This window comes from Phasianus colchicus, chromosome 3, assembly GCF_987193195.1.
Source record: "Phasianus colchicus chromosome 3, bPhaCol1.hap1.1, whole genome shotgun sequence".
In the NCBI taxonomy this organism is placed as follows: Eukaryota; Metazoa; Chordata; class Aves; order Galliformes; family Phasianidae; genus Phasianus; species Phasianus colchicus.
The window spans coordinates 81,976,010-82,003,108 of record NC_143438.1 but is presented as its reverse complement, the minus strand read 5'-3'; the positions used below and the strand labels follow the sequence as shown (position 1 = coordinate 82,003,108).

At 42.4% G+C, this 27,099-nt stretch overlaps 1 protein-coding gene across 3 annotated transcripts in view; it reads right to left on the bottom strand.

Annotated features, from left to right (window-relative positions):
- Positions 1-17,323, bottom strand: part of DEPTOR (DEP domain containing MTOR interacting protein) — a 72,259-nt gene extending 54,936 nt beyond the window's left edge. Inside the window, exons 1-2 of one of the 3 annotated variants that reach the window (XM_090137948.1) lie at positions 17,207-17,323; positions 16,611-16,705 (exon numbers count right to left, since the gene is read on the bottom strand). In XM_090137948.1, the coding sequence (XP_089994074.1) occupies positions 16,611-16,696 (86 nt within the window). In that variant the 5' untranslated portion in view covers positions 16,697-16,705; positions 17,207-17,323. The other 2 variants (XM_031591168.2, XM_031591167.1) reach the window with 2 other exon arrangements.
- Between the last annotated feature and the right edge of the window lie 9,776 nt (positions 17,324-27,099).

The following is a 27,099-nucleotide window of genomic DNA, read 5'->3' as shown; positions in this document are numbered from 1 at the left end:
GTCAGCATGAAACTTGTAGCATGTTTTCCAACAACATCTGAGGAAAATTCTATGACCCTTGTGACATACAACTGTGTGAAAAAGTGGTTGGGTGTCTGCTGTGAGGAAATCCCATCAGCTGGCCAGCAGCATCCATAATGACTAAGGGGCAGGTCTGCATCCTCATTAAATCAAATCAGAGAAGCCAGGAGCCATGGCAGAGGACCACTTCGTCCTCTCCACCTCCCAAATCTGCATTTATCTTTGGGTGAAGCCTCTGTATCCTGTTGGCTTCCCTGCCTCCGCATACAACACCCACTTATCCTTCTGAGACTCGGATCACTGGGTTTGTAGGCACTGTTCTGCCCTCAGCTGAGAAGCTACCATGAATAACTAGCTGGTTGTAGAGTCATTGTCACCCTGCTCTATTTAAGCTTGGAATTTGTCTCATTTTATTTATTATATATGTAGTGTCATATGAATTTTTATTTTATTTACTGAAATAATATAAACTGTATAATTATTAAAGTAAATACATCAAAATGGGATAGAAGCCTGAGGAGACTCACGTTACAGCCTTTTTCAGTTCTCTTAAGTTGTCATGTTTGCTTAAGAAAAACATTGTTTTAAGTATGAAATATGACCTTCACTGCCAGCTAGAGGCAACAAAGCAGTATAATCCCAATTAACATTCTGCTCATTTATATATTTTTTTCTTTAAGAGAAATTTGTAATATTTCACAAGGCTTTACAGGAAGTGACAAATGAAGAAGAAAGTTATCTACAGAGAAGAATGCAAAATGTGTTGGAAAACTATTGATTGCTCCAGAGTACATTAATTAGTTCCAAACGTATCTATGCCAAACAATAAACAATAATTTTATTCAACAATTCTGAAACATAACATTGCAGATTGGTTTTTTTTCTTTAAACAAAAACGATCATATTATGATAAATGATGGTTTAATGATAAAGAATGTTCCTATCTAGTTTAAATCACCTTCTTTGTCTAGGCCATACAAGCACATAGAGGGAACAGATATGGTTGTGAATTTAAGGAGATTAGTCAATGAAACAAAGTTACTCATGGACTTAAATTCTGGCAGGCTAATGAAAAACCCTATCACTAAGGAAAATGTACTAATAACAATTAATTTAAAGACTAGTTCTATTTAAAGAATTTTACTTTTACAAAAATCTAGCCTCAGGATTGCTTCTTTGATTGAGCTCAGCACTCTTCTACATCAGATACTTGACACAAACAGATACACAGCTGCTGCATAACCACTCTTTATGAGTAGTTCCTTCTGTCAGTCTGCTATGAAGGATCTTGTAATGCTTGATTAGCCCTTGTTAAATGTTCAGAAGTTGATGAGCTTTGAAAAGATAAACATTACAGAAGCAATTTTCCTCTGCTCTTAAAATTGAATGGAAAATTTCCTTTAAAATGATAAATGAGTAAGTAAATAAATACATAAGGAGCCTAGAGAAGTTCTGCTTGCTTCAGCAAACAGTCAGCTCTCATTGCTGGGCCATGTGTTTGGCATTTCTCATTCCAGGCTAAATAATCTCTCCACACATGCAGAAAGCTCAGTGAACAGGTATTCATGTGCTCTGACTGTAAATTCAGACTGTGACTTATTGTTGCTTTAATAGCTCAGATCATTACCCTGATCCTTATTCACCATGTAACAGCATTGGCTTTACATATGATTTCAGCCATAGTTGAATGTCGGTAGAACTAGATTACAAAAATATGGTTATGTTTACAATGTACTTCAAGCTGTGTTTCAGGCCTGAACTTGAGTCCAAAACAATACTGGGAATCACGCACACACAGAATGGCCCAGGTTGGAAGGGACCTCAAAGAATATGAATCTCCAACCCCCCCTGGCCACAGGCAGGGCCACCAAACTCTACTTTTAATACTTGACCAGGCTGCCCAGGGCCCCGTCCAACCTGGCTTTGAAGCCAATAATTTGGAATAGACCTCAGATGGGCAACAAGATGGAAACAGGCCAGAAATCGGGCCTGCACTCTGCCTTGATGCAAACTCAGATATTCACTCACTGCGAGTGTGAATGGCCCAGTTATTCCTAAATCCAGTTTATTTATTCAGGTCATCCCAGGCAACCAGTGATAGGACAAGAAGTAATGGTGTTAAGTTGCACCAAGGAAGGCTCAGGTTGGATATTAGGAAAAACCTTTTTCTCAGAAATAGTGGTGTGGTATTGGAACAGGCTGCACAGGAAGGTGGCAGTGTCACCGACCCTGGAGGACTTCAGGAAATGTGGAGATGTAGCACTGAGGAACATGGTTAGTGGACATGGTGGGGATGGGTTGGGGTTGGACTCGATGATCTCAGTGGCCTTTCACAGCCTTATGATTCAATCATTCCATGATTTGACACTGCCTTTCCTAAAGAAAGGCAGTGGGCAGCCAGGGGATGGTTGCTCCCAGATGGTAGGAAGACCACAGCAGGGCAGGTAGGTCATGGGCACATCTCACTATAGCCACCCAAACCCACAGGGGCACGGTAACAAGATGCCATGGTTTAGTCATTTTTCCATGGTCTACCCTTTGTGAGGTGGAGTAGTGATATTTTTGCTTTAAAAGACATGTTGTGTACAGCTTTCAGCCTGCAACAAGATGTCTCAATTCCAGTCCATTGGAAGTTTTTCCCAGCTACTATAAGCTTAAGCAAATTTTTCTTTCCATGTTTATTGTTTTTCTCTGGAACAGTTTACGCAATCTCTTTTTCTTCCTCCTTTGCCCCAGTAATGTGTCTCTCAAGAGTACTGTTGTTACTGGCCTCGAATAAACTCAGATGTTCCAGATTCGTCAGAAAAGAAATCAACATGAAGCACAAATATATTTCATATGAAATTATGTAGAATACACTGTTTCATCTGGTGTTGATTTACAGATTTTAAAAACAAATCATGCAAAGTTCTTAATATGTTCATTTGGAACAGCTCTAGACCTGCTGCAGTCAAACAGAGTGAATGCAAGCAGTTATCCTGCTAACATCCCTGCTGGATTCATTATAGTCTGCCTAAAATACAGCACTTGTAAAAACCACCACTTTATAGGAACCATTATGAAATATTTCAAAGGATCTAGTCCTTGTGTCACTGTGATAAAGAAAAATGGTACAAAGAGGAAAAGACATATCTCATTACTTTCCGTGTGTTGAGAGAAATTCTATTATTTTAAAAAGTAACCTGGATAATGGTGGGGCATGTAACTGATTCAATAATAGGCTTTTCACTGTATCCATAAGGGCTAAGGAATACATCTCTTTACTTTCCAAATATATTATCAGATAAAACAAGGGAAGAAAGTGTTAACAGCTCTTATACCTCCCTTAAGGTAGACAGAAATTCCATTTTCCACATGCAAAGTTGTCACTGCAGGGCTATGGAAAGGCAATAATTTATTCAAGCACAAAAACAAACAGTGAATTGGCAACTTTTTACACAAAGTCTACATGAGATGATCTGAGAGCGCTTGATCTTCTTGTCCCATTGCTGTGCTGGCAGTAAGACAGTAGGAGCAGGTGGTTTGCCCTGAGATTACTGCTCTACTTGTAATGCCAACATGACACAGCCAATGTGATTTCTGGCATTACGGGGATGTTTCAGCCTTTAAGCACGTATTACTCCTCATATAGCCCTTGTTCTTTTCTCTATCGTCTTTCAAGGACTGATATAAAACAAGTATGCCCAAAGTATGTGAACTTTCATTTCCACTCCTAAGTTCTTAAGAAATGGTTCTAAAGATAAACTTATATGCACTTTGAAAAGCTCTCTTGGTAGTGGAATGAGTTGAAATGTTGAATATCGCATAATCGGGGGTAAAATCCTGGCCCAAATTAAGACAGCATGGTCAATGAAAACACATTATCACCTTCACACTCATCATAAAAATCCAGATTTGGGGACTGAGAGATTTCAAAAGTTCTTGAGCATTTGTTTGGAATTGGATTTTTTCTAGCCCTTAAATTTGCTTGAAAAGCTGGACATAGTGAAAGAAGTGGTACTGTCAATCACCGCATCAATTGTACAAACTAACCCGACTCATTTTCCACTGAAGAAGGTCAGGAAACATTCTCTCAAGCCCTCCCAACAGTACAACAGATAGGATGGTAATCACTGGTTATTAAACAGTAACAAAATCTTGATAATATAATTTACTACAGCTAAAACAATATGACATCATGCCATGTTTTCATGAAACTGAAAGTAATTCAGGTTGGAAGAGAGGACTCGAGGTCATCTGGTCAAACCTTTTTTCAAAGCAGGTCCAGTTAGTACAAGTTACTCCAGTTAGTACAAGTTACTCAAGAGTAAGTCACAAGTTGAGTTGAGACTTCACTATCTGTAAGAATGGAAACTCCAAAACTTCTCCAGGTCCCTATCCATTTTTTGACCTATCCTCCTGGCAAACAGTTTTCTTCAGACATCTTAGGAGACTTTCTTTTGCTAATTGCGCTCACAGCCTTTTGTCCTATCCCTGTGCAACTGAAGTCTGTCTCCTTGTCTTCCTACTACCCTTCATTTACATAGGTGCAGCCCACAATAACTAACAAATAATTTTCAAAATAGTATTTGTACAATCTCTTTTTGAATTTGTGCGTGGTAATGCTACTTATGCCTTCTTCATATCACTCTCACTTTATTTCCTCCAACTGAGCACCAGAATAGCAATTTAAACTAGAAATTATTCTTTTCATGTCTTACTAAAATTGACTGCAGCTAGAGGAAAGTCTAAGTTAATTACATCCTGAGAATCAGGAAACAATTAACAGCTTTCTATTATATCACTTGATTTTTACACTATACAGATTTACACTTCTGCAGAAAAGGATGTGCAATTATCAAGAGAAGAATCTTTTTTGCAAGAAATGAAAGGAAATTGTTCTGTGGCAAACAATCAGCACTATAAATAATTCTTAGCTAGTATCTCTTCAGAAGTCATTTCCTTTATTTGCGATCCTAACTTTGAGTGATGTGTTGGCCACGTGCTGTCAGACTCTCTTCCCAGAGTGGATGTGTGTAAGTGTTGGGCTCTGATTCCTCAGACAAGCTCTCACAATTTCAGCTTCCTGTGAATGTTCTGCAATGCTCATTTGAATTAAATTAAAAATGATTGTTTTTATGAACCCTGTTGTAATTATGCCCTAACTTTGGATTGCCTGCTACATCAGAGCTGAGAATAGCTTGTGAAAACACAAAGGAATACACAGGCCTGCTGTAAGAATCCCCAGTGCTTTGAAGATACAAGTCACAATGTGAGGAGCAACAGATACAACATGCAAACACTTCTTTTTAACTCTTGCCAATAAACACATTTGGCCCAGTATAGCAAGAAAGTGGTGCAAACACAGAGCCCGTAGATCATACAACAATTTAGCTGAACAATAATGGGAACATTATGGCAATATACCAGTTTTGGCAATAGCTCTCAGTGAGACAAACAAGGAAATAAAGGCAGGGAAAATTCCACAATGCAAGGTGAAAGACCTCTGTGCAAGATGGCAGCTGTGTTCCTAAAGGATGGGAGAATCTTCCAAATCAGGTAGATATTATGAGATCCATAAATTATACATATGATAGTGTTGGTGCTGCTTTTCATCAGAAGACCTGTGGATTTCTCACCTCTGGGGCAGCCACAATTCTCCCCTAGGATGTTCATTTGTAGTTCCAATTTCTCCCTATTATCTCATACCTCAGGACTTCTTCTGTGCTTTGCAAACATCATCTTGTTTGGCTCTTATCTAGCTGGAATGCCCTTGGAAAGATCATTTCCTCAGCTCTTCATCTCTATCACATTGCCCATCTCCCTGATTTCTTCCATCGCCTCCTCCTCCTTTTCTGTCACATCAAACATTATATTACTGTGCTTATCTTTACTTTCACAATCCCATCTCTGCTATCACCACCTCCCAAGCAATGTTGGCTTTTGCTCTAGCTGGCCATTTGGTTCCATCTTTGCCATTAGTTTTTAAATCTTCAAGCAAGCAGCTTCTGCTTGTTGTCTCAACGGGACAATCCTACCCAAACATCCACAGAGATATCTGGATGCAGTGCCCCAAATCCTGCCCAGCATTTCTGTGATCTCTACCAAAAAGCATAACAATAAACAGGTGGTGTGCTGAAGCTGCACTTCCAGAACAATTACCAGCAGTTTCACAAGTCATGTTCTCTATGCACACACCTGTATCCATTTGCTATCCCTTTATTTTACACTTGGACTATAAGCAATATGGGAGTGAGGCCATCTTTCCATTTGCTGCGTTGTGCCTTGCACTCTCTGGGATGTGATCTTCAGGATCCCCAATATAAATGGGTTCTTTATTCTTTGTAGTACTGAAAATCAGCAGCATGTGGCTTTTGGCAGCCCAATGATGAGACAGGCCAAAAGATATGTTGTCCATCCAACAGCAGTGTATCATGACCAGAGGATGTCTGTCTAGCTGCAGGCATTTGTTTGAAGTATACAAATCAAATATGGAATCTCTCATGTTCAAGGAAAGTTCTGACAAAGCACCTGAGCCTACATGGAGGATCTCACCTTAAGTATTTTAAGTTCTAATTGTAATAGGGAGCTACTACTAGTGACTGGATAACTCATTGGTTTGCAAAGTGTGTAGTTTTATTTGTCAGAATAAACATAGCAAAACAGGGTCCCACTCTGATTTCAGGTACATTTCCAATGTGTTTTGGCAATAATCTTTGCTTCTTGCTTGGTCTCCTCTGCCAAGCTAGTAAGTGAAATGCACTCAGGGAGAGGTTTAATGAGTTCTCAAGATGGCACAAGGTAAGTAGGACATAGCAAGGTAAAAATGGGCAAAAAGAGTGAAAAGGGTCTCCTGGCCTGGCACAGCTGTATCAAAGTTCAACTCCATCAGAAGTCAATAGGACTGTGGAGTCTCTGGAGCTGCTCACCTCTGACTCCAGGCCAGCCGAATTTCTCCCTTGTACTGTCATTGGCATTGGATATCAGGAAAAACTTTTTCTATGAAAGAATGTTCAGGCATTGGAATGGACTGCTGAAGGAGGTGGGAGAGTTGCCATCCCTGGAGTGTCGAAGAAAGGTGTAGATGTTGTACATAGGGACATGGTTTAGTAGGCAATGTTGCTGGTAAGTGGACAGTTGGACTAGATGATCTTAGAGGTCTTTTCCAAACTGTAAACCTGTCTGAGCTCCCCAGGCTGCTCACCATAGGGTCCAATAAGTACTAGTGCAGCCCTCCAGCAGAGCGACTCCCCTGCCCTTTTCCGTGGCAGCAGCCTGACACACCAGTTCAACTCTGCTGTAAAATGCACTGCCAACAGCCCCTGGTGCTCCACACAAACCAGAGAGCTCTCTTCTTGAAAAACCCTGTGACACAGCTGCGGTATCTCATGTTATCATCCACACAATTGCAAGGAAATGAAGAATTACAGCTCCCTTATGCAAAAACTAGCTTCTGTACTTGCTTTGAATTACAAAGCCCAAACAGGCATATTTTTAAATTATTTGTTAAGTGCACCTTTGATACCTGAATGCATTTACTGGATTGAGGCACTCATAAGAAATAAACCAAGAAGACTACAAAATTATAGAGCTGATAATTAAGATGGAAGCTGCATTCTGAAGAAGTGCTGTCATACTGGTAGCACTGTGATGTGCTGGTCTTACAAACTGCACAGTAGAATTTGTAATACATACATTTGACTCTGTTGATGCACAACACCCTGACAGGAGCACAGAAGTAAAGCTAAAAACCTTGAATGAAAAATAAACCCAATAGAGTGCCAACAAGTGGTTTCTGAGCCACCTGTTTCTTCTTTACATCAGGCACTTAAACTCAACCTTATTTTTATAGTACATCTTCCATAGGAGTCTGAAGTTAGGAGGTAGGAATCAAGCAAACATCTGTCCTCGGTTGTGTGCAGGCAAATGAAGTACTGAGGGGGTGGCCAACCAAACCCAGCAGTGGCTGCATGGTGCCTTCTCTCTGTCCCTGACCATGCATTTCTGTCTGCTTCCTCACCCCAGCACTGGCACTGAACCTGTTCAGAAAGTTAATCTTTTCTCACTTCTCTGCAACTGATGTAGTTCCCTGAACTTTGAATCCCATGAACATCCGTGAGAAGTGCAAGGGAAGCAATAATAGCAGGGCAGAGGCGGCCTGCAGATAGATCTGCTGTATCAGAAAAACACAACCTTAAACCGTAGCTGAGTGAAATGGTGTAAGGTTGTTTCTCCCCCCATGCTTCTCCAGAAAAAGCTTTTATGTGGTCACGTGGTGAATCAGTTTGTGAAGACCCAACTGAAAGCCCAACAAAAAGCCCTTCTGATCACTGCCACGGTGCAGGTCACCATGTGGGAACAGTCCAAAGATGTTTAAGCCAGTCCGAATGAAGTGAAGCCTCGAGCAGGGAACCAGCACTACTGATGGCCACTGCCTGGAGGCTCCTCCAACTTTACAGGCTCCTTCAGAGCCTGAGTGAGCCTCTGGGCTACCTTTTCCCTTGCTCTGTGCTTCCATGAAACTTGTTCCCCCTCTGTGCTTCAGAATTTTCCAAAAATGAAGGACCACGGCTGCACTTTTTTATACTTCCACTCCCACTGCAGAGCACTCTCCTGGCAGTGCAGTTTTAAATACTTTATCCTTCTTTAAGATCACTGCTATTTTTTCTGCTGCAAGGAACAAAGGCACATTCACAATACAGTCATGTCTTCTTAAGGCCATAAGAAAAAAGTGAGGTTCAGGACGAAGGACAATCCTGCAAACAATTAAAAACAATAACAACTACAACAAAAAAACCAGCATGACTGTTGCTGATATTTGATATGAAATTGATTAAAAACTCCTCACCTTTCCTTCTGCTGAGGCAACCTGCCTTCGGAAAACTGCCTCACCATACTATTCATAATACTATGTCTGAGTCAAACCATTGTAAGAAAGGACTATTCTTAAGGTTTAAGCTGTTTTTAAATTTTGATGGTTTACACATCAAAATTGTTTAGAATGTATATTTCTATGCCCTGCTCTTGTTTAAGGAAAACCAGCAAGCCAACATGTGAAGTGTGCTTCATCCAATGCCAGCACTTCTGCTGAGATCTCCAGCTTTGCAGTTCCCATCATTATGATTACATTGTTATTATTAGCACCTCACTGCAGTTTCTCTTCAAAGATTGCTTCTGTACTTTGTTTTGTGTTGCTTTTTTATGGGGTGTACTCTTCTTTCAAGCCTAGGCACAAGTAGCAAACCTGTTTATGTTCCTACCACAATTTTCATTCCATTTGCCAGTTCTTCATTGGTTTAACCTCTTCCCACAGAAGTTTGAATAGGTGATTGTATTCAACCCTTGCCTTCGACACAATTCGAACAATTAACAGCAAATGTGGCCACAAAAACATGCTGTGCCAGGAAGAGAGAGGCAAGAGAGTCAACCACAAAGCAGAGGTTTCAAATATAAACAGCAGAATAAGCAGTAAGAAAGGTGGAAGGGTCTGGCCTTTTGTGAGGGGCTGCCTGTTTCTGAGAGCAGGCCCTAAGCCAGGAGGTAACTCCAAGCCAGCTCTCAGTGCCTGGACAGTTGATAGTGGGGATGAAGAAACCTATGGCAGGAGGTCAACTGGACTGCAAAGAAGCTCACATTTGCTGCTGTGACAGTATCCTTCAAATTCTTAAATTTTACATCACAGAAAGCACTGAAATTCTTACATTTTTACACTTCAAAAAGCACCAGAGTCTACAGATAAAAGGAATAGCTTGATTGGCATGCAGTGCACAGATCACTGCCTCGTCCTTTTCCATTTATCCAACAGCAAAAGCTGGCTGACATCTTTCCTGGCTTCAGCCAAGTCTTAGTCTACAGGTGTGACTCAGGAAGGGGAAAGGAGTGGGTCCTTTCTTGAACACTGTCGCCAGAGCTTCCCCCATGTCATCCCACCCCGTTCCATCCCATCCCACACCATCCCATCCCATCCCATCCCACACCGTCCCATCCCATCCCATCCCATGCACTGTAAGTTCTGCATCTCCACACTGCAGCGGTACTTTCTTCTGTGCTTTGGGGATGTCAGTCTTGGACTCTGTGTTTGCTGCAAAAACCTGCCACAAGCTGTGGCCAAGATTTGTGTTGCAAGAGCTTTATCTTTCTTCTGAGCACACAGTGCCTACCCCTGCAGGGACTTGATGAATAGCTTGAATTCCTAGGCGCTATCACTATACAAATAGTAAATAATAACGACAAGAGATAGGAGTGCTCCTGTCATGCTGCCAGCCTATGGCCGCTGCCCCCACAGGAGCTGGGGCTGTGCACTAAGCGCAGCACACAGCAAAGTGAGGCTGCCTATGGAATATTAATCCTTCCTTCCCTGCACAAGCATCGACATCAGAGCAGTCTCCTTTACCTGTACATAGGCAGTTCCTATAATCTAAAATAAATAAAACCCATTCTTGCACACGCTACATATACAGTACCCTTTGCTTTCCTGCTAATCTCTGCTAACCTGAGACAGAGGTTAATGATTCACTCCATCTGGAATGGAATACACAAAATATACAGCCCAAACCACTCTTACAACATCCGTCTTACTGTGTACATAGAGCAAGAGTGATCGCTGTTTGCACATGCATTGTTAGCTACTTTAACTCAGAGCCGCTGACTGGAGCAACTCAGTTATTGAAACAGCTTAAGGGAAAGACCCGAACAAATGACAGCCTTCCATCTGAATTTACAGAAATGCTGAAAAATCAGAAATTTTACTGAAAAACAGGAGAAATTGAGATTGCTGGCCCAGGAACCTTAGGTACATATATGTGTGTATGTGTATACATGTGTATATACACACATATATGCCTATATGAATGTATACGTACATACTCACATGTATCACAGAATCATGGAATGGAGAATCATAGAATCCTGAGATGGAAGGGATCCATAAATCATTGATCATTGAATCATATATGTATATGGCACCACCGACATAATTAAAATTAGTACAAACACACAAGATTCAAAGACATGAGAAGGTACATCAGATATCAGAGATTCTAGAAAAACTGAATGTATACATTTATAAAATTAATTTACCTGAGTTAAAATGTATAACTAAATGTGTTACGATAGTACTGATTTAGCAGGGAGCCTCTTGATTTCAAAGAACTCCATTTTGCAACCTTCCCAACCTTCACTTCATAGTCCTCCTTGCAGGGCATTCCTCTGGTGGAATTTCACAGAGAAGACTGCCAATTTTTTGGCTGCTTGATTTTGGAAAACAAATTAATGACAGTGAAATTAGTTGGACAGAAAGCTCTGGAGCACTTTGTTCCACAAAGATCTGATGATATAACCTCCCATGACCTATCTGCCCTGAAGAAGTAAGCAGACATGAACCTTCTCAAGTGAGACAAAAGAAAATTATTTTTTCAGGGTCAGTTTTGAGTCCAATTAGGAAGATCTTCGCTAATGGAAATGCAGCCACTGCTGGAGAACTAAAGTTGGTGCATGAACGTGGTGCAGGGCGTAAAAAAGTACATACAGTATTAGGCTTAGGAAGAACACAAAATCTAATCTCAATTAATTCTATCTCCAGAAGTGGCATGTAAGATTGATTGATATCTGACAATCAGTCTGGACTTGTCTGTAGGGGAAGTGACCCTGGGTACTTCTGTATCTTGACTCCTCACGCTCCTTTTACTGCGTCTCTATACTGTCACAGTTGTGCATCACTGGAGTGTTAATGCTGTTCTAAGCACAGTGATAGCGTTTGATAAATTATGTAACTATATGCTTAATATATTTCTATGTTACAGTAATACATTAATGCCATGATTTCTTGATTGCATTTCTCTAGTAACTGTTACTGCTATGCGCCACTGGGTTAATTGCATCTTCGAATGCCAATGAACTTTTGACCCTTACCAGAGTGAAAAAGGTTGACTGCTTACTGCTCCAAGTAAGGAAAAAGTTTATGGACCTGTAAGTGCTATCATACTGCAGAAGTTAATGCCTCTGATAGTTATGCACTCTAATGTATTAAGAAGTTTTCATAACCATATCTTACATTTTGTCTCTCCAGGAAGAATATAAGAAACATGTTTCATTCTTTCCTAAGCAAAAAGAAAGAAGACGCTGAACTATGGGTACTACTCACACAAAGCTCGTCTAAAAGCTTCCTAACTATTTACTAAAACAATTAACTGAAGTGTGAATTGGGAAGGTGCTGCCTCCCGTATAAGCTTGTGAAAAAGGCACATCTAAAAATCTGATGAGAAGAAGCATTAAGTATCATTACAGTTACACCTAATTCAGAGAGCTCCAACGTGTACACAAAGGCAATTTCTAATAAAATAAAAATAAAAAATAAGTGCTTTTTAAAATCTTGCTTTTTGGTCAACTGATGCCTGAAGACAACCTGAACGATGGCGTACATTTATAAGAGAAATGAGAGACTCTCAGAAGATACAACAGAGTTCAACAGCAATCTGGGATCAAGAAGTAATTATTTGCTGAATGAAGTATCAGTCAACTCTGGCTGTAAGACAGGCAGTCAGCAAGTACATCAAAACATCCCTGTTGAAAAAACCACTCTCAGTTGCCAACTGTAACTAAGTCAATGCTCAAACTCCAACAGCAAGACTTTAATCTTTCCGCCAAGCAGTGCTGAAATGGGCACAACACGTTGCCTTCTGCTGGCAGGGAAATGAGTCTAGAATTGCCCTGCTTCAGATAAAACCATGATCAATGTCAGTAGTGCTGTTACACACCCCCCATGGATCACATGTCTAGCTGTGACTATCCTGGGCTGCATCAAAAGAGGGGTGACCAGCAGGGCAAGGGAGATGATTGTCCTCCTCTACTCTGCCCTCAGAGGCCACACCTGGAGTACTGCATCCAGACATGGGGCCCCCAGCACAAGAAATATGCAGAGCTGTTGGAGCGGATCCAGAGGAGGGCCATGAAGGTGATCAAAGGGCTGGAGCACCTCTCCTGTGAAGAAATGTTGAGGGAGTTCGGCTTGTTTAGCCTAGAGAAGTCTCTGAGGAGACTTCATTGCAGCCTTACAGTACTTGAAGGGAGCTTACAAGCAGGAAGGGGACTCACTTTTTACACAGTCTGATAGTGAGGGAATGGCTTTAAACTAAAAGGGGGGAGATCTAAGTTAGATGTTAGAAAGAAGTTCTTTACTCAGAGGATGGTGAGGTGATGGAACAGGCTGCAGAGAGGTTGTGGATGCCCCATCTCTGGAGATATTCAAGTTCAGGCTGGATGGGGCCCTGGGCAGCCTCATCTGGTGGTTGGCCACACTGTGTGTGGCATGGGGGTTGGATCTAGATAATCTTTAAGGTCCCTTCCCAAACTAAGCCATTCTAGGATTATATGACTACCCAAAGCACCATGGCTGAGGCACTTCCCTTCAGGCGCATCCATAGAGGATGTACTGCATGCCCAGTCTCCAGGGTTGCACCCAGACAGGTGTCTGAAGGTGGGACTCAACTGGGTTGAGCTGGGTTCTAATGGCTTTCCATGTCTCCAGGAAGACAAACACCACACACTCCTTCTTAGCACAAGTTTCTTCAGGAGATCATTCTTCAGATCATTTGTAACCTATTGAGGATATCCGTACTGCAGCCATTCTCAAATGAAAGAGCTCACCACTGAATAGCCATAGGGTGTCCAAAAGTGTAGCTGAGCCAGGGAAGACTAGATGTGGGGGCAGCTCGTGCTTTTAGGCAGCCCCAGAGGTCTGTCCCCTTACAAAGCTATCAGTGCCTGAAGAGCCCTCAGCCAGACCATGCCCATACAAACACTTGACTTCTCATTCTAGTCTTCTGAGGCTGTTATAGGGTCTGTCCTGAAGGGCCACACTGCTGGGATCAGGGAGTCTTCAGCTTTGTTTCATGGCCACCAGCCTGGTAACTAGAAGACCTATCAAGACCCAAACTTCAGAAGTCCTCACCTTAAAAAATCTGTTCCTATTAACCAACAGAAAGAGTTGGTTAAGTATTTGTTTAGCCAGCTGCTGGCTTTAGAGGCAGAGGACCTTACCAGATGTGAAAATTTACCATATCAGCTAACCTACAGCTCAAGGTCCTTTATTTTTCCATGTATCATATCATCCATGAACCACAGACTGGGACTTACATCACAGCCTCATCTCCCACGAGTTGCTGCTGACCAAAGCTGGTGTGTGACAGCCCAGTGCCAGCACCAGGTGATGCTGCAATGAGCTCAGCCCTCGCTGCATAAAGAAGTCACAACCAAGGAGAGTCACACAGCAAGCAGACCACAGAAATGGGCCAGTGAGGCAATGCATGAGGCTGAGGTGAGACGAGCAATAGGACTTTGTAAGGAATCTTAATCAAGCAGCTATCACAAGCATCTGCATTTAGACACATGTTATTTAGTCTAGTAGAAGAGTATTTATACATACATTTTCTTACTTATATGTAAGCAACACCATGCTCAGTTTCATCTTACACTTTACTCCCAAGTTATGCGTTCATCTTGCAGCATGCAACACCTGCCCATGTGCACTTTCACCCAAATACACAGTCAGCTGTCCTGCTGCATCACTCCCAAGAGGACTTATCTGGCATTTGCAAGGATCACTAAGAATAGAGTACAGTACGTTTCCTTGAATGCGCGACTGTGTTGGTTTTCTATCGTCTGTTTGTCTGCCCCAGAGGCTTCTGAGATAACCAAACTTTGATCTTGAAAGCCCTCCATGTTTTCATTTAGCATTAACAATTATACACTTATCTTGGACAAGAAAAGGGAAACTTTAAATGCATGGTTAGCCAAAACTTGTCTACCAGCCAGTTTTCTGTCATCTATTCTGCAGCTGTTACTGTTTGGAAAACCCTTGCACAGAGCATCCCACAGAGAAACAGAACGAAGCTACCAGAGGTAGGGGAAGATAGATGTTTCAGGGTGCAGTTTCCCAGGACAGCTCCAGCTGATCCAATAGATCCCTCCTGCCAGAATGGGAGATCTGCTTCTTCCCCACCACCTCCTTTCCCTCCTTCTGGCTCCATATTCCCACCACCCATCTTCACCCGTTTTGTGAGATGCTGGCAGTCATCATCTCACAAAACCAGTGTGCTCGCTAGGTGGCCACAATGGAAAGGTGCAAGGATGTGAGCTTGCACTGCATAGGAACCACGGGCAGGAGGAGAAGGGGAAGCAGATCTCTTCTGCAGTAGCTAGGCTTAACGGAGGCTGTGCTATCAAACCAGTCCAGGGTCATCTAGGCCACTTCCAATGTACTCAGAAGGGAATGCCCATAGGTAACTTCATGAAACCAAGATGGGAAATAATTATTTTGAAGATGATCTTGGCCAAAAATAGGATCACATTTAATTACCTTAATAAAATTAGGGACATGGTTTAGAGAGCAAGGTGGTGATGAGTCAACACTAGATTAGATGGTCTTAGACATCTTTTCCAACCTTAATGATTCTATGAAATTATAAGTGTCATCCTTGACTGTGACAGTAATAAGCTGACTGTGGGAGCCAGATTTGTTGAAGTTCTTCAATCCTCTCCTTAGGGAACGATTGCAAAGCTTTTGTTTTTACATTTAACTTAAAGGAATACAGAAGGTCATAAGTAAATCTCAATAGAAATTTTGTATTACAACTGAATATTCAGCTTTTTGTGAGGTGAGTTGGAAGTTGTAGGAGTCTTGTCAGCACTTTAACAAACCTCTTAGCACCAAGTCCACCCTGCAAAGCCTGCATGTTGGTGTTTCCTAAACAGCTTGCCCAGGGAGGTGGTGGAGTCACCATTCCTGGAGGTGTTTAAGAAACCTGTAGATGTGGCACCACAGGACATGGTTTACTGTGCATGGTGTAATGGGTTGATGGACAGAATGGGTCTTTGCAACCTTTGTTGTTCTATGATTTTATGATCCTTTCACTCCAGGTTTCATTTCAAGCTGCTCAGATGAAGAATCTCAAGCATAGAGAAGTACTTGAGCCAAACCACAGAGATGTGTACTGCCTGAATATGGCTATCACTGCTGTGCATTGCACAGTGCCAATGGTGCTTGCCATGTCAATGCTAGCAGTACCAATGTCAGTGCCTGTAGCAGCAGCAGGGATGGCACCTGCCCAATCAAGCAACATTGCTACCATTCTGCAGTGTTTGTTCGGCACCTGAGCAAAAAGTTCAAAGAAAATTCAAGCAAAAGCCACTGAGCACATCTTTTTCCATTCTCTTCCTAGTTACACATCTAACACACAGTAATAATAATGGGATATTTCCTCCTGAATCACAAGATTCATTGACAAGCCAAAAACCTTACAATTCCTAGACTCCTCCGTAGTGGATGGGTTCAGACTGAACCGAACACATCCCAGAAATTAAAAATTAACTGAGTCAAGCGTTGCAGTTAACAGTTTCGGCGCCGCACAGCCCCGCTCTCCCCGCGGGGATCCCCTCATCTGCCGCGACATCGCAGCGGTCCGGGGGCTGCGGGCTGCGAGCAGCCGGGGCCGGGCGGGCAGCCGGGCAGGTGCTCGGTTTCCAGGGGGCACGTCCTCACTCCCACCCCTCCCGCCGCCCGCCGGTACCCCGGTCCCACAGCACAGCCCGGGCAGGGGCACGGCACCGCTTACCGCAGCTGCTCGCCGGTCAGCAGGACCTCGGCCATGTGCTCCAGCTCGGTCGCTTTCTGCTGCATGCTGCTCATGCCCTCCTCCATCGCCGCCGCCTGCGGGCACAGCGCCTCGAGCTGAGGGGAGCGGGCTCCGGCCCCCTCCTCCCCGCCCCCCCGGCCGCAGCTGCTGCCGCCGCAGCTCCGATCCCCCTCTCGTGGCCGGAGGCACCGGCAGCCTCCCCCCGCCGCGCTCACCTGGAGGACACGGAGCGCCGTTTCGGTTCGCTTCCCCCCCCACCCCCTCCAAAACCCGCCCCGCTTCCCGTGTTATTGTGTCACGGGCGGGGAGAGAAACACATGGCTGCGGCCGCCGCGGCACGGCTCGCCGAGGCAGCAGCGGCCCCCCCCGGCTGTCACACGGCACGGAGGCGCCGGCAGCCCCCGGCACGGGAGCGGCTCCGGGGGGGCTGCGCTGCGCCCCATGGCCCGGCTATGGGCTGCGCGGAGCTGCCCCCGGCCGCGCTGTCCCCGCCGCTGCCTCCCGCCGCCCGGCTCCCTGCACATCAACCTGCGGCCCGGGGGCCGCTCTCACACGTTGCCTCCGTGCCGCCTCACCTCTTTGTCCCTCCGGCGACGGCGGCCGCAGAATTCATGGGGGCTGAAAATCGTTTCTCGCAGTATTCAGTCTTGGAGATGGGAAGCGTGAGGTCATGAGCACCCTTTGTCAGCGCTGCTGGTGGAAAAAAGCACCAGAATGGAAACAAGTCCAAGGCCACTTCTGCAGTGGTCCAAGAAGGGTTTTAATTTGCAGCAAAGCATAATTAAGATACACCTTGATCGTGCACTCATGCACTTCTCTCTGCCTGCACACACAGTGTGCATGGCAAAATGTATCTGCTTCATATTTGCAATATTTTCATAGTTTGATGACCAAGACTGGTTTCAGAACAAGGATAAGTATTAACAAGGAATCACGTGAAGGAATTGAAACCCAGTATAAACCAGGCTGAAAAGAAAGGGGAGGTGGATCTTCAAACACCCCATGCAGATTTACAGTATTTACTACTAAAAGGGGCTCTTGATTAAAATAATAATAATAATAATAATAATAACAACAACAACAACTTGGAGTCAAGGAAAAAATGGACAAGTAGTTGGAAAATAAGTCCAAGGAGGGTTAGTAAGCAGACAGCAGCCACGTCCAGCTGAGGAAATTCTCTGCTAAAAATAATTGGAAGCCAGGCGAGCACTTGCAAGAAGTTCCATATATGCCTTCTCTGCTGCTCCCTAGCATTTGTTCACAGCCTCTTGTGAGATGAATATTGGACCAGGTGCATCTCTGGTTTAGCCCAGCACAGTCACTGTAGGGAATGTCTCAGTGTGTCTGAAAGAACCCTACTGACCAATGGGAGGTGGGTGAAGAAAAACTTAATCTGCCTTCATGTTGATCATAGAATGGGCCAAGGAGGGAAGACTTAGGAGTGCAAACACTGCAGCTTGAGTTTGCCTCTTGTCAATTTGGAAGATATGCATTTATGTCAATACTCGCAAACACCCTCTAATCCCGCTCATACTATAAGTACATGAAGTACGCATTCATGGAGCTAGTAATAAAAAGGGAATTGAAACAACCATCTCATCTGACCTTATATTTCAGATCAAGAATTCGCACAGTAATTTGTATCAAGCACTTTATCGTGTGGCTGAAACAAAGAAATCTCAAGAGAATGTTATTGTACATTTATGTTATTGTAGGACTTTATCACCTGAGTTTGGCTGGTTCAGCTGTTCCCCACCTCTAAAAGGGGGGAAATGCCACCCCGCTCAGCTCTGGCTGCACATCCTTGCAATGGGACTTACACTGGTTTCCACACTTTCACCACCTCTGCTGCAATTAAATTTGCTGAATGGGCAGAGAAGTCCACAGAATGAGGCTAGTTTCTTCTGGGCCAGTAAGCAGAGCTGTGCAGGTGGCTGTGGATCTCATAGGGTGGAGTGGGCCTGGCTGGCCGAGAGCAGGAATAGAGAGGAGGAAGAGGAAGGGGAAGAAGGGGAAGAAGCTGTCTTTCAGCAGTGACAAGCCAGCAGCTTGACTCTGGGTGCTTGTGGAACTGCAGCCTGAAACACATTTCTTTCCTTGCATATCAGATTATTCTCACAGGTCAGTGCAATTTCCTGTACTTAATTATTTAATGCTCATAGGCTGCTATGTTTGCCTTTCCACACTGATATCCCATTTGTAATTTGTTCCACAAGTTCACACTGAAATATCTTACAGCTACAGTGTGCTTCAAAGGAAGGGATTAGGTATCAATCATCCCAAACCTGATGTCTCTCCTCAACAGTTAGCTGACATAATCCCAAAGGATCACGTTTCAGAGTCAAGAGCAAGAATTAAGCTACATAAATTGACCTGTTTGGATGTTTCTAGCTTGTATGTTTTTAATGCACAAACTGCTATAGAAATATGAGATCTAGCAAAAGATTAGACTGTCCTGGTCCTCCCTCCCAGGGCAGACTGACCTCCAGGACCCTGACACTGCATTGAGAGGTGAGAAAGCACATGAGATCTTTACAGCAAGGTTACTTAGAAGGAGAAAGACTTTCCTCAAGGTAAACTTTGGGAAGCAGATGAATATATACACATATATTTTGTATAAACATAGGAACAATTTCAGGAACTGCTGTTTATTTTATATGTGAATGCATACTTGGATTTTACCTTAGCGTGACTGCAGTTAAGTGATAAGAGTTGGACTCAGTGATCCATATTAATAGTAGAATCGTAGAACCACCAGTGTTGGAAAAGACCTCCAAGATCATCCAATCCAACCATCCACCTTCCACAAATATTTCCCATTAAACCACGTCCCTCTGTACAACACCTAAATGTTTCTTGGACACCTCTAGGGATGGTGACTCCACCAGCTCCCCGGGCAGCCTGTTCAAGTGCCTGACCGCATTTTTGGAGAATACATTTTTCCTAACATTCAACTTGAATTTCCCCTGACACAACTTGAGGCAATTCTGTCTTGTCATGTGTCACTGCTACCTGGGAGCAGAGGCCGACCCCCACCTCACCACAGCCTCCTTTCAGGTAGTTGTAGAGAGCAGCGTCTCTCCTGAGCCTCCTCTTCTATGACTGAACAACCCTCAGTTCCCTCAGCCATTCCCCATAAGATCTGTGCTCCAGACCCTTCACAGCTTTGCTGCCTTTCTCTGGACACGCTCCAGGGCCTTGATGTATTTCTTGTAGTGATGGGCCCAAAATTGAACAAAAAAAGTACAGCCTCACCAGAGCTGAGTACAGAGGGATGATCTTTGATCCTGCTGGCTGTGCTTTTTCTGGTACAAGCCAAGATGCCATATGAATCCTTTCCAAGTTGAAATATTCCATGATCCTGTGATGTTAAGGTAGCTAGCTAAGGTTAAGGCATTCCTCATCCAAAAGTGTGACAAACCTTTGAGCTGGAGCCCAGCGACATCTTAAAATTCATCCTCTACAACATCCAGAGTAATGAGAGCTGCATTTGTCTGGTGCAGAGTTGGTAGCACAGGCACTGGGGAAACTCAAGTCTTCCACTGGTGGTGACAGCAGAGGCTTTCTGACATACAGCAAGGCACAAAGCCATACATTTGAACCCCAGAGATCGTGGCACTGGGACATGACCCTGTGTTCAAGTTTAAAAGCAATTCTAGTGATTTGTGTAAACTTTCTTATTGCATTGAGTAAATATACAAATGGTAAAACATAAATGCCTACATACTAAATACTAATACTAAATACTAAATACTGCTTTCAGAACACTGTTTATGGAATATTACATCTGTGACCTAAATTTTGACTTGATAAATTAATTTAAGATTAGATAAACTAATTCCTTAGTCCAATAATTAATTAAATGCAAACTTAATTTAAAGTGAGACATTCATATGAACAATTTACCAGTGTTCTTATGTACACTTCTTCCTTCTGTGGCATTGTTCACATAAGATTGATCTTTCATTGCTGGGATGACTAGAGCTTTTGAAAGAGGAAAATGATGGAGAAATCATTAAGGCATGCAAAAAATGGTGAAGCACTTCAGGGATAAAAGGCATTGGCAGACGAGCTGTTCGATTGGCTTGCTGTTCTTGTTTTCCTAGCATATTTTGTGTAAGAGCCATCACATTTAAAAGCACCTGGTTCTTTTCTTACTCAAGAAGACAGAAAAGCATATGATTTTGGCCTTTAATTGGTCTCTCTTCTAAGCAGATTTTCCAACACTTTGGAAAAAGGAGTGTGTGTGTGGTTTCAGTGTTTTTTTGTTTAATTTTTTTTTCTATATTCCCATGCTTATTTGCAAAGAGATCTTATTTGTCTTTGTGTTTCAGCTAGTTAACTTCCTTAGTACCAGAGGTCTGGCAAAGGAAAGCAGAGAAACTACCAGGTATTGTCCGGCCTGTCCTCCTCTTTTCATGCTATGTACAATAGTATTTCCCATTCTTGGCAGTGCATAGATTACATTCATTGCTGTTCATTTGCTGCTCTGAGCTTGAACAATTTAAGTTGTCTGCTAGAAACTGGTTAGAAGAATCAGTGCTTGTGTGATTCAAAGGGCTGAATGCATCTGGCCAGGCTAATTTTAGTCTTGTGATAAACCACAGGAAAAGTCAGCAAGTTTTCATACACACACACACACACACACACACACACACAAAAAAAAAAAAAAAAAAAAAAGCATGTTTTATACTTCTCTTTTTGCAATATAACATCCAAGTTCCTGCAAAAGCCACCATGGTGAGATAACAGGAGGATCTATCACAATTAATGTCTAACATTTCAGCACGAGTGAGACTTGTATCTGTTCAGATCCTTACATTTCATGTATCGCTGACCTGGCAATCGTTATAACAACAAGATGAAAAATAGAGAAAAAGACACTTTGATCCTGAGACATGCAGAGATGATCTAAAAGGGGCTTTTTGAGCCTATCCTTACCCAGCTTTTCCATTTCATGTTAAATAGCCAGGTTCTCTCTGGGTCAGAGATACTGAGACTCGTATGCAGGCTGGTGTCTAAAGCACTATCATGAGGCAGATACATGTTCTAGGGCTTGCTCCTGTCAGTGGAGAAACACTTTATGAAAATAAACAGCTTCAGTAAGAAAAAAAAAAAAGAGAAATCCATATCAGACCTGTAGACTCGATAACTGTTGATAGTGCACTCTGCTAAACTCACATTTTTGTTAGCCAATATGGTAATTGATTTCTGCACTCTTGATGATTTGTTCTGTTACACTGAAGTCCCTCTATATATCTATTATGTGTCTGGAATAGTTTCTAATTTGTCTTATTTTGCATCTTCAGCAGTTTTGTAATAATTCCTAATTTTGAACATCACAAAGCACCTGAAAAACTGTTAGGAATGTTACTCTTTGAACAATTCTTTCATTTTTGTTGCCTTGTTTTCTCTTATTTTATCATGCACTTAATTGATAGCAATTACAAACTCATGCAGCCTGAACTGTGCCACATTACACATTTAACCCAGGTTACAGTTCAGGACTTTTGTAGTAACCAGATTGGGGCTGGGAGGTGTGAGTCAGCTGGCAGGCATGACTAACAGCTGAGAAGGAGCTTCTTTTAAACCACATCTCAAGTGTGAAGACAACTCCTATATTCTAAGTGGTAAAGTGGTAAAAAAAGCTCCTAAGGCTGTCCTCCACCTCTGTGTTAATCCATACGCCCTGGTATCTGGCTGTGAGTTTGAAAACAGTTTTGATTAAACCATCGTGGCTTGAGCTGACAGCTTGACTTTGCATTAAATCCAGCCTTGAAAGCTTATGCACATTTAAATAAAAATTGTTTTCTCTTGAGAAGCAACACCTGGGAGTCCAACCCCCCTGCTAAAGCAAGTTCCCTGTGATAGGTAGCACAAGTACGCAGATGGGTCTTCAGTATCTCCATAGAAGGAGACTCCACAGCCTCTCTGAGCAACCTGTCCCAGTACTCCATCACCCTTACCATAAAGAAGGTCTTCCACATGTTAGTTCAGAGCTTCCTATGTTCCAGTTTTAGGCCAATACTCCTTGTCCTATATCGCTACACACCACTGAGAAGAGCCTGGCCTCATCTGTTTTCCTCTCACCTCCCTTTAGATATTTGTAAACACTGATCATATCTCCAAGTCGGTCTTCTCTGCCCCAGGATGAACAGACCCAGGTTACTCAGGCTTTCCTTACACAGGCACCACTAAACCACATTTTGTCCTGCCATTGGCTAGGGCTGTGCAGCACATGGCACTAAGGAACACAGGCCTGCTCCCCAGGTGGAGGGAAGGCCCTCTGGGACACAGGCACAGACACTGCAGTCATGCTACCACTGCTGCAGGATACCTGTGATGCTAAAACCTGAGGTATCAGATCTACAGCTACAACCAGCAGCTGTTCTCACTGGCGTAACTGGTCCCTGTGAAACACTCAATGCTTCGACTATGTGCATGATCGCTCTGCCACCCAGTGGTCCTTGCAGGCAATTGAGTATCAAAATACCTGTCAGAACGTCGTTGTGAACTAATGCTCAACAAAGGAAAGGATTGTTAAAAGAAGCAGTAATTTTAGAAGGGAAAAAATAAACAGAAGGGAGAACAACTGTTTACATGGGTTGATAGTGAATAGGACAAGGGGAAATGGTTTCAAACTGAGACAGGGGAGATTTAGGTTAGATATTAGGAGGAAGTTTTTCACACAGAGGGTGGTGACACACTGGGACAGGTTGCCCAAGGAGGCTGTGGATGCCCCATCCCTGGAGGCATTCAAGGCCAGGCTGGATGTGGCTCTGGGCAGTCTGGTCTGGTGGTTGGTGACCCTGCACATAGCAGGGGGTTGAAACTAGATGATCATTGTGGTCCTTTTCAACCCAGGCGATTCTGTGATTCCATGATTCTATGACAAATCTTTAAACAACACAATCTTTGCATAGGATTGCAAACACAAACATGCTCAACTGTCACTTATTTTTCTAAAGACTGAACACCAGAATAACTACTCAAGGTAATAAAAATAAAGCCAATAATATACTAGTAAGTTAATATTCTCTTTCACAAATGTGTCTCACAAGGAGGAGGTGTTTGTCTTGTGTTCTCAAAATATTTAAAGATCTCTTGGAGTGCTGAAGCACTGGGATAAGTTTAGGAGAGCATACTTCTAAAACAAACTAGATACTGCATCATGCTGAGATATTTCAAAATGATCAGCTATAACCAGTCCTTTTATTGCACTACAGAGTACCAGAAATCCTTACAGAGAAACAGCTTTGCTGTAGCTCTGCATCCAGGAAACTGGGTGCCACAGGAGCTGGTGGAAGGAGGCACATACAGATTCTGCTGGGATGAAGCAAGACCATAGCAATCTTCTCGCATAAGAACAAATTCTGGTTTGTTGAAATATAGAACCTAATAGCAATATTGTCCAGGCTGACCTGCAGCGGGAGCACCGTCCTGCTCTCAATAGCTCAGCAGAAGAGAAAAGAATCAGTGATTTTGTCTGGAAAGAAAACTTCAGCAAGACAAATACACTCAGGAAAGTGGGGTGAAATGAGGAGAGAAGGCACGTGAAAGAATGTGAAAAGGAATGGGGAGAAGATATAATAAAGAAGTGAGACTTGAGCTGAAGAAAAGAGGGAGAGAATCAAGCAGTGATGAGAAGCTGGAAGAAAGACTGAAGCAACAGAACCAAGCTGAGACAGAAGGTGGAAGGAATATATTTTCTTTGTGATGTCCATCAGAGCTTTTCCTCCCTATATTACACTGTCTTCACAGTGGGAAGCTGTCTGTCTCCACAGCAACCAGCAGCCATGAGACCTTTCTTCTCTGCCCTCATTGACTGCTCTCTGGAGAGGAGCCCTCAAATTGTCACTGTTAGAAAAGTCAGAAAAGGGTATAGAAAGCATTTCAAAACACTCTCACTGCATATTTCCAACACAGAAGAGAGTTGGCCACACCTGTACATTTCTTACAACAAATTTGGCAGACCCCAGCGCTCAACTGCTTAAAAACAAAACTTGCACAGACTTTTCAGTTAAAGATTCCTAATTTTCATAATTGCTATTGATGTTTCATAAAAATTATTAAAATGTAGATCTCCAAGGAAGGCTTGACAGGCAGCATCTCACCTCAGGCCTTACACTGCATCAATTCTCAAGCAGTTCACACAAGATCAGCTTCATCATCTATTTACTCGACAGTTTCCTAAAGAAATGCAATTTGGTTAGGCAAGGCCCGTGCCAGAACTGTGGCATGTAGATGGGAGAAGATGAGACTACAAGGATTTCTCCTAATTGCACAGGCAATAAAGCTATTTTTTGAGTTGGGCATAATCTCAGATGTCCACCAACACATCTGTGAAATGAAAACAGTTACTCTTGTTCATTGATTATATCTTACCACGTGATATCAAATTGTTCAGTAACTCAAGACATTGATGTCCCTTGTGAGCCACTCAGTGTTAATCATTACTCACAGAGTGTGTAAGAGAATTCCAACTACTCATTGACACAATGGGAAAATAAAATGCTTCGCCCCAAAACAACATCTGGCATTCAGCAGAAGGAAAAAAATACTGCAGATAGTTAGGGTTTTCAGAATAACATGTTGACATATTTGCAGAGGTTTTGCAGTTTCTTGTCAAGCAGATAATGTGGGACTAAAAAGGACAATCTAGTCTCTAGATGGTGTCCTAAGCGTGTTGGGGAGCAGGGTGGGTGGGAAATAGTCTGCTCCTCCAGTCATTCGGCACCAGGAGGAAAGCTGAGAATGACAAGGTCAAATTAATGTCATTCTTGAAATTTTTGGAAGGCTACAGCCCAAGGTTTAATGTGGGTGATGATAGAGAATCAGGGGTGCTTTGTCAGGTGCTGCAGCTCACTGCCAACACATTCAATGGACAATAAGGAGCAGATATGTTACAAGTATGGTACTGGTAGAGAATCAGGGTCATTGTATAAAAAAGACATATGCAGTATACAGTGTTATACCACAGTCATGAACCTAGGTTAAAACTAATTAAATTCTCAGAATTCTTCAAAGTAATTAAAAAAGATGCTAATAAACTTCTCAGCTTTTCCTAGTTAAGGTCTTCTGGGACTATGAGCCAGAGAAGGAGAATGATTTATGAACCATGGGACTCTAATCAATCTAAAAAGCTTCTGTTCTGTAGAACAATGAATCATAATATATGCTAATTGCTACAAAGAGAGTTTCTAGGCCATAAGAGGAGAAATCTTTCCTTATTACTATTTTTTAATTCTTCCAGACCACAGAATATTCTCAACTGATAATTTCCACTCACCCTGTCCTTTTTATTCTTATATTATACATTTATCTGAGTTACTCGAGCTCTTACAAATGTAAGCACTGGATGATCTCCTTCTCCATACTCATCCACTTTCTTTGGGATTTGCAAAATGTCAAAACCCTCTAACTTATTAAAAAAAAAAAAAAAGAATTACACAGAAACAGATACTTGTTCTACAGTTTCTTGATCATGCCAACACTGATTTCGATGGACAGAATTTTTAAGATGTGCTCATCTTAATTTGCTGTGTGTAAGGGCCTCCTATGTACTGCTTTTCTGACATTGCCTTCATGGTACTCATCTGAATTTTCATCCTGTTGTTTTTCACTGTCATTTTCCTGTGTCACTGCACTTCTCTGTTGCATGCTCTCCCACAAATGGAATATTGGAAGCATATTCCTGACTATTTTATATTTTGCAAAGTATGCTGTATTTTACCTGTATTTTCTTCTCACATTCATTTATCATTTATTATTATTATTTTAATTTCAGACTCGTCCAGATGTAATGAGCACATTTGCAGAACTTTTTGCTGTGATGTACTTGCAGTGTTTAGCCCTAGCAATATCTCAAGAACTACAAATGCGTAAACTGACAAAATAAAATTTCCTGAGGTTAGTACATACTGTGCAGATACTGGTTAATCAGGAAACAAGGCCATGTGTGAGAACTTGCCAGATGATACAGAATGATGTTTATAACGTCACTATTAGTAAGATCTCCAGACTGAAATTTAGCCACAAAACACTATAAAACACTATTGAAATATATATATATATATAATAATTAAGTGTATCTATTATACTTTCTTCTGCTTTATTGCTTATGGCAAGAGTTCCCTTCATGACCACTAAATAAGAGGCACGCTGACCTAGGCCATTGCATTGTTCACACTAATATGTAGGTCTGATTACATGTTTATCTTCTCTTAATTTGAATGTAACTGTTTTGCACTTCTCTGTTACCCCACTGAGGCAGAAGAGGAAGTGCTTATCCCAGTTAGCAATGAACTCTCTGATTTCTCTAATAATTGTATGAAATTTTCCCCATTTGAGTCTTGGACTTATCTTCTGCTTTGTGGTGCTTTCCTGGCTGACGTCCTCAGATATCAGTATTTTACAAGGACATGAGAATACACAGTAATCAACGCTTACAACATAGTACACATGAAGT